The sequence below is a fragment of the Neopelma chrysocephalum genome, unplaced genomic scaffold (assembly GCF_003984885.1).
Source record: "Neopelma chrysocephalum unplaced genomic scaffold, ASM398488v2 Primary Assembly neopelma1_59, whole genome shotgun sequence".
NCBI lineage: Eukaryota > Metazoa > Chordata > Aves > Passeriformes > Pipridae > Neopelma > Neopelma chrysocephalum.
This window is the reverse complement of record NW_020897714.1, coordinates 1,511,584-1,524,127: the sequence shown is the minus strand read 5'-3', so window position 1 is coordinate 1,524,127 and position 12,544 is coordinate 1,511,584. Positions and strand designations below refer to the sequence as shown.

Below are 12,544 nucleotides of genomic sequence, written 5' to 3'. Positions count from 1 at the left end.
AACTGCCTAAGTCTCATTTCCTTAGGAAAAAAGATTAGCAACCCAACCTGCCACAGTACCTACATTTTGATTAAAGTATGCTACTTGAGATTGTATTTTGTTATTTTTGAAAAGAATGCTTTTGTAGTTTTGGAAACAAAATATTTGTTTGCTTTACTATCTTTTTAAAAACTTGCTTTATTTTAGTTTGGGGTCAGATACTCATTAGACTCTTCAAAAAAGCAACGGAAATGTAGTTCTCTCCTTTCTTGGTTTTGTGTTTTTGGTTTGGTTTGGTTTTTTGTTTGCTTGTTTGCTTTTTCATTTAAAAATAGTTCTTACTAGCTAGTTCAATCTTTACATTGCCTTAAGAGGATTAGAGGGTGTTCGTTCAGAGCACTTCACAGTTGTTAGTCCAGGCCTTTGAAAAAGGAAGATACACAACTTTAAAATAAAGTGCATCTCCACTTGACTCACAGTACCTCTTCTATAGGCAGACTTATTTCCTGTGGAGATGAAGAGGAAATGTTCTTAGGGTGTGAAGTAGCTTCTTCATTTTTTAACTACTAAAAAGCAAAGGTCTTGCGTATTTCTTCTTTCACTTTAAATTTGGAATCTAACTGGAAAGTCTTCGCAAGCAGACTCCTTTCATGAAGTTCTGTTCTAAGTAAAATGTTATCCATGGATGAATTTCTTGTATGCCTGACTTTCTGGTGTTCTCGTATGTGTTCTGGAGGCTGGACGAAAACAGGTAGGACCAAACCTGTGATCTGATTTGCTTTTTTTCTGTGAGTAAAAATGACTGACTTGCTTAGTCACACAATTACGAATGGCACTAAAGAGAATGGTGGGTAAGGGGAATCCCCACCAAACTGTCGCTTGGACTGTTTTAGAAGAGAAGATTGCACCACGCAGTAGATTTTTTCTAGGAAATGTCCTATGCATGTTTCCAAATGGTTGTGACAGAAAATGCCCACTCTGTAGGCTGGTTTCAAACACTTAATGGATATTTTCTTACTGATGCTTGAAACACATTATTGACTTACCCACCAACATGTACCCACACCCATACACTTGTGTTTGCACATACATATGTGATAATTATTATAAATTTTGTAGGGAATAACACGAAAATTATTAGATTCCCCCCCATGATCACATTTCAACTTGAAATATTCAATAAGAAATTAAAGCATTACAGCATTGCTTTCACATCTGTTTTCTTCCAAATTTAAATATAAATATTAATTTCTAACAATAAATGTCTGCATGATAAAGTACTTACACTGTGAAAACAAATGCAACTGTAAAATGGAAACTGGAATGGTACTTTAATTCCTTGCCATAAACTAGACCAAAAAGCTCCAATGCAAATAAAAGCCAACAGCACAGAAAATCAGTGTAAGGAGAAGGAATGAATCACAAAACCCAACACGTGGAGAAAATTCTACAAACATAATGAGAGTAATATGAGCAGGGCTGGCTCACTGTCAGGTTGATGGTCTGAAAAGTACCATTTTGATTTAGTATTGACAATGTATGCAAAGTATTAGGTTGATTGAGGGCTATGATTCCAATGTTATAAATCTGCAATGAATTTTCAGCAGAGTTTGTGCTATTCCATGAGGTTGCATGCTGGCCTCTGATGAGGTCAATGAACTGACCTAGCACATATAGAAATCAACAGCTGATCCAAGATTAGCATCCTTTGGTCTTCTCTCTTTTGAAAAAGAGCCATGGGGTATTATCACACGTACTTGGATAGGGAAGTTCAGATGGCTTCTTGCTTCTTCCAAAGGTGGATCTGATCCTTTGAAAATGAAACTGAATAGTAGACCTCTGTGAAAATACCAGAGGTCTCGGTATGGAGAGTTACTAAAGTATAGAGGAAAATATACACTCATTTGCCAGGAATTGGGGAAAGACACTGTGAGCAATACATGTGATATTTTTTCTATCTATTAATATATAGCAAAGGTAGACATATACATATATATTCACAGGAAACATCGGAAAGTCAGAACCACAGGAAACATACCAAGTTACAGTGAAATTGTTTTCTTAACGAATTAACTCTCTCAAAGTGCATTAAAATATTGCCTTAAAACTCATGGAAATATTTGTGGAAAAGGTTATGGAAATACTAGCATGCTTGTCTTATGAAGAATAGGGCTATTATGGAATCATAGAATATCCAGAGTTCGAAAAATTAGAGAACCTTGGTGGACCCCTTTGGGAAAACCTATTTTAATAAAATATATCTTTATTTTGTAGAATACTTCACATCCACAAAGGCACTCAGTGCTTATCAGAAGTCAGTATGTTGTACTGATAGCATGGGATTGATACCACTGCCTACTTAACATTAAAAGTCAATAGTATGAATGTTGTAGGTGCTAGTGCCTAAAAAGCCTAGGCAGAAGTATTTCAAAGATCTTATGAAAGAACACTGAAACAATTATGTTTAAATCATATCTTTTTCTATTTACCTTATTCTGCTTTTAGAAGTTCTTGTTTTCCATATTTTCCCTGCAACCATGATGATTAAAAAGTGATTAGAAAAAAAATCCCAACCCCAAAACTCTAAAATAAACCCTGCAATTCATGAAGTCACTTAAGACAAGAAGCTGAGGTTTTAAAGTGGAAACAAATACTGTAAGATCCATAATATAATGCTCAGAATCAGCAGTACCTTCAAAGGATATTATGGTGCTGAAAGCAGAAAACTATCAAGAGTATTTTATTCCTCATGGAAGAATGAAGAAGAGCTTGTGAAAATTGATGATTTTATGTAGAAAAACCTGTAGACACTCTGTGGTTATAGCACAGGTGGTATGTTTTATAATACCAGACATACTTTGGGTTGCCGCTGTGCCAACAGTTGTGTTGCTTTTCCATTGATCTGGACTCAAACTAAATATGAATAAGATCTGGAATTTTATTCTATTTTATGGGCAATAGATTTTAATCAGGAGTTGGATACATGGAAAGATTCTAAACAGTAGAATCCTAGAGTAACAACACACACCATGTCTGTCCATCACTGTCTTCTACAATGCCATCATTATTTTCCATACTTTCCATACTTCCAAGAAAAATAGTATTTCAGAATTGCACCTGCCTTTCTCATGGTTAGCTCCCACTACTAGCTTATAGTTCCTATAACATTCATACATGCAGACTGCATATTTTTTGAGATCTGGAAAACCAGTTTGTACCAATCTGAAATATAGCACAAGAAATAAGAAGGAATATTTGGTCTCCATTACATGTTGCATTCCATACACAATCAGCAATGAGAAAATGTATGTTACAGGTTCCTCTTTCCAGGCTCATAATATTATTCTTACAAAACACAGTAGATATTTTCTCCCAATATTATCCCTACTGATCATTGGAAATATCCTTTAAATCACAGAGATCCAGTGGTCACAAGGAATAGATAACTACAGTCTTCATGATGTGTAGCACTGATGAAGCATATAATTATCTGTAGGAGAGCGGTGGGTTGCTTATTTTTAGTTTTAGTTTTAGATTGGTTGTTGGTAGTGGTGGTGGTGGGGTTTGTTTTTGTTGTTTTGGGGGGGTTTGTGTTTTTGTGGGGGGAGTTTTTTTGTTTCTTGGTTTGGTTTTTTCTTTTTGCTGTAGGAAAAATGGGGAAATGACTATTACTATGTGTTTGCAAGGGTCAGTTGCAAAGTCATAGAATAATAAAATGATTTGGGTTGGAAGGGATCTTAAAGGTCACCTAGTTCCAACCCTTCTGCCATGGGCAGGGAACCTTACACTAGACCACATTGTTCAGAGACCTATTTAACCTGGTCTTGAACATTTCCAGGGATGGGGAATCCACAACTTCTCTGGGCCACGTTACAGCATCTCACCACCCTCACAGTAAAGAATTTCATCCTAATACCTAGTATAAACCTTCCCTCTGTCACTTTGAAGGCATTTCCCCTTATCCTATGACTACATGCCCTTGCAAAAAATCCCTTGCTGGCTTTCTTGTAAGTCCCCTTAGTCCCCCTTAGTCATGAAGCCTGATTATCAAGGCTTTGCAGAAATTAGTAACATGAATAACAATGCTTAGTAATTACATAGCACTGGTACAAGGTGTACGCAAAGTTTTCATCACTTAACACCCTCAAGTGTGCCAACACCTGCCCTTCACCCCTCCTCCCCAGCACTGTGAAGGAGGAACCAAAGGAGTTTGTTGCTTTATGAGAAAGGGAGACTAAGAGGTGAAGTGTGATATGAAGTCCGAACAACTCAGACGAGGGTTTTCCAACCATGAGCTGCTGCCTTTGGGCAGTGGTAATAGAGGAAGTCACTAAATTTTAGAGAAATAAAAGTCTAGTGGGGATCTGCTGAACTGGCATGGGCAGTTGCTTACTATCCACTCTGCCAGCACCCTGAGGAGTATGCATAAAACAAAAAATGAAAGGGAAAAAGCTGTAATCCGTGGTCATAGTGAAATTCGACATGACTTTGCAAGGCCATCATTGGGTATTTGGTGTAAGGTGTTGCATGAACAGAAGGGTGTGAAACCTCTGCTTTGCATGAAGAGTCAGATGACTTCCAGGCAGAAAAATGAAAAAATGCCTTAGTTTCATTTCATACTGTGTTTGGAAGAGATGATGGTCCAGCTGCGACCATGGACTCATACATGAGGACCACTTCAATTCTATGCAACACAAGACTTTTCAATACTATTCAGACATCTCTTTCAGCTAGATTAGGAGTAGTGCTCAGACAAAGAGCTTGTGTTAGTGCTGAGTGTTCAATCCTCTCCCGCATGCACTCAGTAGATATCTGCAAAGGAGCACAAATAAAATACTGGACGCTCTTACGCCCTTGGCTTTGTGTCACAAAGGGCAGATATTTTCAAGATCCCCCCCTGTGCTGTTTGTAACCCCACTTATTCTCAGGAAAGGCAGAGCAGAGGAGTCATCTAAACCTGGGACTTCTCTTCAACCTGATTCTTCACAGTTCTTGGGCAACAAAACATACACTGGGCAACGGTGACCTGGTTTATCACTTTTGGGTGGAATGGGTAGCAAAACAGGGCTGGAAGATACCTAGGACCCGTAGGACTCAAGGACCCTCATGTTCTGACCGTCTGCTCTAGGCTGTTGCCTAATTTGAAAATGATTTGCAGAGATGTGCTATTGTGTGTCAACAGAAGAGAACCTTATGGGACAAGTATGTCAAAATTAACATGACACCATTTATTCAAATGTAAGGGATTTGGAAAAGGGATCCTAAATTTCTCTATTAAAATACATTTCTGTCCAGTTGATGATTTATCACAGAACATTCAATACTTTATGTTATAAGCATCCTTGAATTATCACCTTACCTTCATGTCAACACTCCCAGCAATCAAGTTATTGTTTAATCAGTTTTATCTTCTTAAACTAAAACCAAGATGTGTGTTGCATAGTGCTACTATCCCAAGCAGATTACAGCTCTAATTGTTGTGCAGTACCACTGTACCTGTTGTGAGATATGTCCCATCTGTCTATGCTGCTGTTTCCAGAGAGATGTAGCATTCAGCTTTTGGGCCTGCGATTGTCGGTGAAATTTGCTTCTTGTCCCTGTAAAATGGCAATTCCCTGTTTGCAATGGCACTAGTAGCCTAGATCTCTTCCACAGATGGAAGTCCTCTTTCAAACTGCGGATGAAAAATATTTAATGGCATTAGTGGTCATTCGGTGAAAGAGGAGGAGCTGCTGAGGAACAGGAGAGCTTCTTGCAAGGAATACCTAGAGAGCCATGTGGAGCTGTGCTGAAAAGTTCAAATATATCTGTTGGAGGCCAGTTTAATTCTCATCTGTTTCTTATGAACTACAGATATCTTTCACTTCACCTGTGTGAACTGAGTCTGCAAGTGCCCTCTTCCTGGTCTACTTTTTTTCTTTTTCCCTGTAGGCTCCTGTGGGGTGAAGTTGTAGCCCCACAATTAAAGTTTGAGGTAGTGCAAAAGTCAGGCCGTGTTCCATGGGAGCAGTGGAGCTGGTTAGATGGTTTCCATGGACACGGCCTTGGGTTGCAGGGAGTACAAGGTTAAGACAGTTTGATAATGTGCAGGTGCTTGGATTCCTGGATGTTGTTGTAGGAATATGTTTGTGTTGTGTGTGAAGTTGGCAAGCTCAATAAAGGCTGCCTGCTGCGCTGAGCAGCCAGACATCTCTTTGTCTCACCATCCTAGTGTGTCTTGTGTGTCCTTCTTTTCCCCTCGGACCAAGACCTCATGACAGGTACCGCACGACAGGCTCCTTCTTTCTTTCCCTTTTAGGCTCCCGCCTACCCTGCATTAATGTACTGCAGCCTAAAATCATCTGATTTGTTTATAAGACTCTTCAGAGTAAGCTCTTATCTCATTATATCCATCAAAGCAACATTTAGTTCCCATATAAAAATATTTTCCTCAGCTATCATTAATACAGTTGTTTCAGGGTTCTGTATGTAGAGGAGATTATCCTGTCTGTCTTCTTCACCTGGGCTTATTTCTTCTATGTCTTTCATATTCTACACACATTAGTGCAAATGAATGGGAAGGTGGGGAACTTTATTATTGCCAAGCAGAAATTAATGTCTTAAGTACTAAATATTCTCCAGAGTAGACAACCATAGAGGAATTTAATATGATGCATAATTGCATCCATGCTAGAACATCATTTCCCCTGAGTTTAATTTGAATCTGGAGGTGAAGAATGAGAAAGCAGCAGAAATACATTTTAGACCATGGAAAGAATGCAAATAGTGTTTCCAAGAGGACAGCAGTAGGAACAATGTTTAAAACTCTAAGTGACTCTGAAGAATCCCATGGCAATCTCAGTGGTTACTTTAAAAGAATACCAGAAATGAGTTGACTGTTATACTGACCCTTTAACCACAACATACGATTTTTTTTTCAGATAGCATGTACGAATATGCTTGGGCCACAATGCATACTACTCTATCAGTATCATAATTTCCCCCCTTTCCCCAACCACGTGTAAAAGAAACTTCAGAATCTGCCACGTAAATGTTACCCATTGATGAACCACTGAAATTTTTTCCAGGACCATGCTTTAACAAAGATGCTTTCGAGGGATTCCCTTGTTCAGCCAAAAATGAAGGGTTCTTATCTAACACTATCTTGTCTAAATATACACAGCCTGTGATGACGAAATAAAAAAATTTTGAGACCAGGTATAAATACCACTGACAGGCAGATGAAGTTCATTCGTCTACTTTCTTCTAATAGAAGGTTTAACTATTAGAAGTTGAAGTACACTGCTCTTAGACCTGACATCTCCCAGAACTTATCTGAGCAGTTTAACTGAACCATCACCAAGAAAATGACTTTCCAAACCTACAGCTTGTTTGTTCTGTCTATCATCATGATTTATTCCGGACGTGTTGAAAATAGATTAAATCTGCTTCAACTTCAAGATGATATAGACAAACTTAAAGCTGATTTTGTAAGTATAGTCTTCCACTGCATTTCTCTTCTCCTTCTGCTTGTGCTTTACAGATCATCTAAACTTGAGCACTGCTTGACATACTCAGTATGTCCCAATAGAGGGTAATCATTGATTACATGCAATATTTTATAACAAGAAATCTTAATGCAATGTTTGGAGAATGTATGAATATTTCTTTAATTCAGACTAGATGTAATTTACTGACTTTAAATTTTATGTTAGCAATGTTATTGGGGGGTTTAGTATCAGTTAGCAATATAAAAAAAATGGAGATGAACTTTTGCTTTAACAAATGCAATTTTGTTACTTATTATTAGTAGCAGTAGTGTATTGCCCAAAGGTGGTTCCTACTTCTTATTCTTTTGCATCTTCTAGTCATTCCAATTCCACATCTGTGACTATGATCCAGCATTGGAATGTAATCTGGCATGATATTCTTTCTTTTCAGGTAGAGTTTTGGTAACTTGATAACTGTAATGTTATTTCACCAGCCTTCATCTAGGAGGCATTAAAGTAGTTCACAGTTGAATTCAGCTGGGATTAGTCATAGAGATAGCAGACCTATAATGGAGTTACTTCTAATTAACAGTTTTTATTCTCAATATATTTTTGTTGGGTTTTTTCCTTAAATGCATGAAAGCAACTGCAACAGTCTGCTGCTATTTTCAGCGCTGATTTAGTCATAATTTTGTGCAAACGACAGTTGAAATTCAGCAGTCAAAGAACCACCCTGAAGTGGTGAAGACTAGCGTGATACTTCAGTGTTTGCAGATTGGTCGGAAAGTGGATGTAAAATTTATAATATCTTAAATTTGTTATTAGCATAGACCAGAGAGAGTCTCATTAGAATATGTATAACTCTGTTGAAGACATCCTGAGCCATGGTGAGGTTTTTGCACTGACATTAAAACTCTGGTTCACAGCAGGTGCTCCCCACCTTTCAGAAGAACAGAACAAAGTTTGGCAGTGTGGTCAGCATGGGGAGCCAATCAGGCTAGAAGGTTTCTGTCAGCCTGCAAGTTTTCCCTTTGCACTCACTGTATTTAAATTACTAAGCAGACAAAAGAAGGAAATAGTCACTGTTGTATACAAAAAGAAAAAAAAAAGAAAAGACGCAGAAGAGGAAGTGATTCAATTTGCCTTTCCTTGGTAGGAGAACTGTATTGCTCTTTGTTTCCTAGAATCTGACACAGTGTGTGGCTAACATCGGATGGTTAAACACTCTCCCTGTGAGCTTCTCAGTAGCCCACTAATCTTGCCTGACTGTGGGCTACTGGGCTATTCACCAGTTCTATAAACTACAGTTTTGTAGCAAAATTAGTTTGTTCTTTTTTCATATGAGATTTTACTAAGACTGCATGAATTTAAGGCCACAGATGACTACATACTGCTGGACTTTGACTTACCAGAAGACATGCCAAGTTCAGGCCTAATGATTTTCTAGCCAGTTGCTGTGTTTATGAGCTTTTATTTTCATCTGTCAATAGCAAAAGCATTTGGGAAAACAGATGCTTTCAACATCTCTATTTAGGTGAGCTATAGCAGGAGAAGCATTGAAAAGCAGACTAATGCCATTTCTGATACTAGACAACCATGCAATGGATTTGGTGCTTAGAGAAGTGAAAGCATTGTGATAGCTATAGGCCAGTGGTACAAAAATCTGGATTTTACTGCTTATTTGATTAGAGAACAGAAATTTGCCTAGTGATAAGTATTGTTTGTATAACAGATATGTTTGTTCTTTGTTGCAGAACTCAAGTCGTTCAGATGTAGGTGATGGCGGACCTATCTTTACGGAGAGATTGTCAAACTGGACAGAAGTGAGTCAGAAACAGATATGAAAAAACATCTCAGGCACTTTGCAGGGCTCTTTTGGTACAAAGCAGCTCCTAGAACCAGTGTAATTAGCTGCGGTAGAATGAACATGAGCAGAATTCCCTTCGGTAATTTGGAAATCAGAAAAAAATCCCCATAAAAATGCTTCCCATAAGGGTCAAGGTGCTTTGTACTGCACCATGAAATGATCTGAGATACAGACAAGCCCGGGGGTGATTTACAACATCTTCTTTATCATCTTGTTTCAAGTGGCAGTGAGAACCCCTGCGTGCTATGTTTTATCTTCATTCGTTTTCCTGCTGATGAGCACTCACAGACCTTTCCTTCTGATTGTATTTTTCAACAGAGAAATGAAAAAAGGATAATCCTGAGTCAGATTGTTTCCATGTACTTGAAAATCCTTGAAAACACTGACAAGTCAAAGGCACATGTCAGGAACATATCTGAGGAGCTCCACACTTTGAAAGAAAGCCTTTCTGATGGCTCAAAGAAGATGGAATATCTGAGGAACCTGACAGAGCTTCAGGTAAGGCTCTTCCTTTGCCTCCAAGGCTCATCACGTTATATTTTCCAGTTGTGATTTGAGTGTGATTCAAGCCAATAGTGCTTCAGCAACCCATATGGTAACGCTTGTCTAGCTCACTTCACACTGGGAAACCTAATGTTTCCAGCTACAGGGGCTGCTGCACGTCTACGGTGTGGGGTAGACCCCTGAGTCTTGCTGGAGTTTGGCACAAAGGTGCTGACAGCACCTCCACTCAGTCTGCACGCCAGAGCTGACATTGACAGAGCTTTTGTGGTTTAGAAATTGGATGGGAAAGTTGTGCCCAGCTAGGGCATGTTCTATGGCTTTGGAAGCACTTGGCTTATTGAGCGAGTGCCAATGGCACAAACCACTGGCCTCTGCAGAGATCTGCAGACAATACCCCAGTGGAGTTAGCTGCTTGTAACTACAGAGTAACTCTGTTTCACAGAATATGGCTGGTCTGTGGCATGTTGCAAGGTAGCACAGAAAGTGAAAAACAAAAATCTGTGACAAAGTGGCTCTTTGCTGTAGGAATTAGGTAGAAGAGTAATTGAAAACTGCAGATGTCCATCGGTTTTACTCTGGTAGCAGGGTAGCCTGTGGGATATGATCAGTAAATGATTATAGCTCTTGATATAACTTTTGTTCCATTTGTTTTTTACTTTTAACAGGTGAATGACTCGAAAATTCAACGTAAAGCTGTGAATGAGCTGTTCAGTGTCTTACAAAAACTGGGGGATACTACAAGTCCTTATGCAAGAAAAAGAAGCCTGTTTCAGAGGCAGTGCAAATGCTAATGCCATCTTATGTTCTTTCATACTGAGTTACCGTGCAAATCTTGTTGTGACATACCTTTTTTTATTTTAAGGTTTCTGTTGAATTTTTATACATTTATTTATTAATATTTAAGTATTTTAAATAATTATTTATAAAGAAATACTGATCAAAGTATTTATATGCCCTACTACTACGTAAGAAATAACTTTGTCTTAAAATTTTGTCTATTTGTTATATGTTTGTTGACCTGGAAATACAGAATGAGACAATATTTACCCAGTTTCCATATGGAAATCTTGAAATGACATGATACGGTACCCAGCTTTCCATCTGGTGCTGTCTTGAGAGAGGGTTGTTACAAGATTAGTCTTATCATTCATCTATTTGGCATGGAGACACAAGCACCAATAGGAGGAAGTTACTGTACTCAGAAAAACATATTCATGTCTGCTTACTACTAAACATGCCTAAATCTAAATCAAGGAAATAAACATGTTTAAAGATAAGCAAATGCTGATGCATGTTTCTGAAGGAGAGTATTGATGATTAATTGCTAGTATTTACTATCCTGAAGTTATCAGTACGCCAGACTACTTAACACCTCAAGGGATTGTGACTAACTGTACTGCACTGACTTAACTTCAACTCTCAGATTAAAAAAATTGCTGTTTTTTTTTAATACTGAATAATTTAAATGTGTCTGATGTAATTTTATTTATTTGGAGGTAGTAGTATGGAAGTTTTTATCCTAAGGACTATATTTTTGTACTGGAGTATTATTAAAAACTTTGGATTCCTCAATAGAAACATCCTGAAATTTGGATTTTAAATAATGAAATAATAAATACATATATATATAAATAAATAATTAAAGTGTGCTTGCATGTTTGTTCTCCATAATCTCTGTAAAAAGAAAAATGCTAATCTTGCTCTACATTGTCACAAAAGATGGTCCTGCCCAGATATACAAAGCACATTTTGTTTCCTCCTGCCTGTCCAAGATTTGGGAATGGATAATGTTTTTAAAGAAATCTGGCAGAAGGGTCTCAAATTCCCAAGTTTTACTTGTATCTGGATAAGGAAACATAATTTTGCTTATAAGAAGGCATTGATACTTTGAAATTTGTTGCTACTGTGATGTAAAATAAAAGACATTTCCAAATTTCTCTGCAAGTCAAAGGTGTGGAGCCTAGACTGAGATTAGCCCGTATGCCGGGCTCTTTGCGGATGATACAAGCTGGAGGCCTGGGGCTGCTTGGGCTTTGGCTACTCTCACGGGCTTGGGTTTGGGCTTCTAATTCTCAGTTAATCAGGGATTTACCAGGCAAATTATCTGGGGCAGACTGGCTGGGCTGACTGGGAATGGGACAGATTTTCCTTGACATTCCTGCCAACATGAGACTTCCAACTACCTCCTGAACTTGAATCAGCGAATTCCAGAAATAGCACCCTATTGAGCCCAAGTTTAGTTAGAGTAAGTCCAACAAGTTTAGTTGTAATTGTTGCAGCCTTTCTTACTCCCATGGGCCCAGCTGTCTCCCTTGTTGCAAGATACCCTCATTCATATTCTCATTTGACAGTCGTAACAGAGCGACTCAGTAACCCTGGAGACTTGAACTGGTTTTGAAGGAAACAGCTGTTCTCGTTCATGTTCATCACAGACATGCATGTGAGATGCAAGTGAAATAACTCTGTGGGATTTCTCCTGTTCCAGGACTAACCATGAGAAGCCTCAGTAAGCATTTAACATAAGCAAGGTGTCTTTCTGTGCTCATGCTCTTTCATGAGGTATGAAGAGACTAACTGTCTTCTGGGGACACACAGCAGCTGTAGCAAATTCTATTGAAAAAAATATAAAAAATATAAAAAGAAAAGAAAGAAAATGAAGAAGAAGTGAAAGAAAAACAAGAAAGAGAAAGGGAAAGGGAAAGGGAAAGGGAAAGGGAAAGGGAAA

General features: G+C 38.3%; 1 protein-coding gene and 1 long non-coding RNA gene across 2 annotated transcripts in view; one reads left to right on the top strand and one right to left on the bottom strand.

Moving 5' to 3' along the window:
* Window positions 1-266: 266 nt before the first annotated feature.
* LOC113965873 overlaps window positions 267-12,544 on the bottom strand; it is a 21,510-nt gene continuing 9,232 nt past the window's right edge. The window contains exons 3-4 of the long non-coding RNA XR_003533670.1: window positions 10,867-12,429; window positions 267-716 (exon numbers count right to left, since the gene is read on the bottom strand). This is a non-coding gene — a long non-coding RNA (uncharacterized LOC113965873). The remainder of the gene's footprint in view (window positions 717-10,866; window positions 12,430-12,544) is intronic.
* IFNG (interferon gamma) lies at window positions 6,431-10,829 on the top strand. Its single transcript, XM_027679847.1, has 4 exons — window positions 6,431-7,448; window positions 9,203-9,271; window positions 9,634-9,813; window positions 10,485-10,829. The coding sequence occupies exons 1-4, from the start codon at window positions 7,326-7,328 to the stop codon at window positions 10,608-10,610; spliced, it is 498 nt and encodes a 165-aa protein (XP_027535648.1). The 5' UTR covers window positions 6,431-7,325; the 3' UTR covers window positions 10,611-10,829.

Coding starts and splice junctions, on each gene's coding strand:
- IFNG (XM_027679847.1), top strand. CDS start 7,326: ATGACTTTCCAAACCTACAGCTTGTTTGTTCTGTCTATCATCATGATT. Junction 7,449..9,202: donor ACAAACTTAAAGCTGATTTT/GTAAGTATAGTC, acceptor TCTTTGTTGCAG/AACTCAAGTCGTTCAGATGT. Junction 9,272..9,633: donor GATTGTCAAACTGGACAGAA/GTGAGTCAGAAA, acceptor ATTTTTCAACAG/AGAAATGAAAAAAGGATAAT.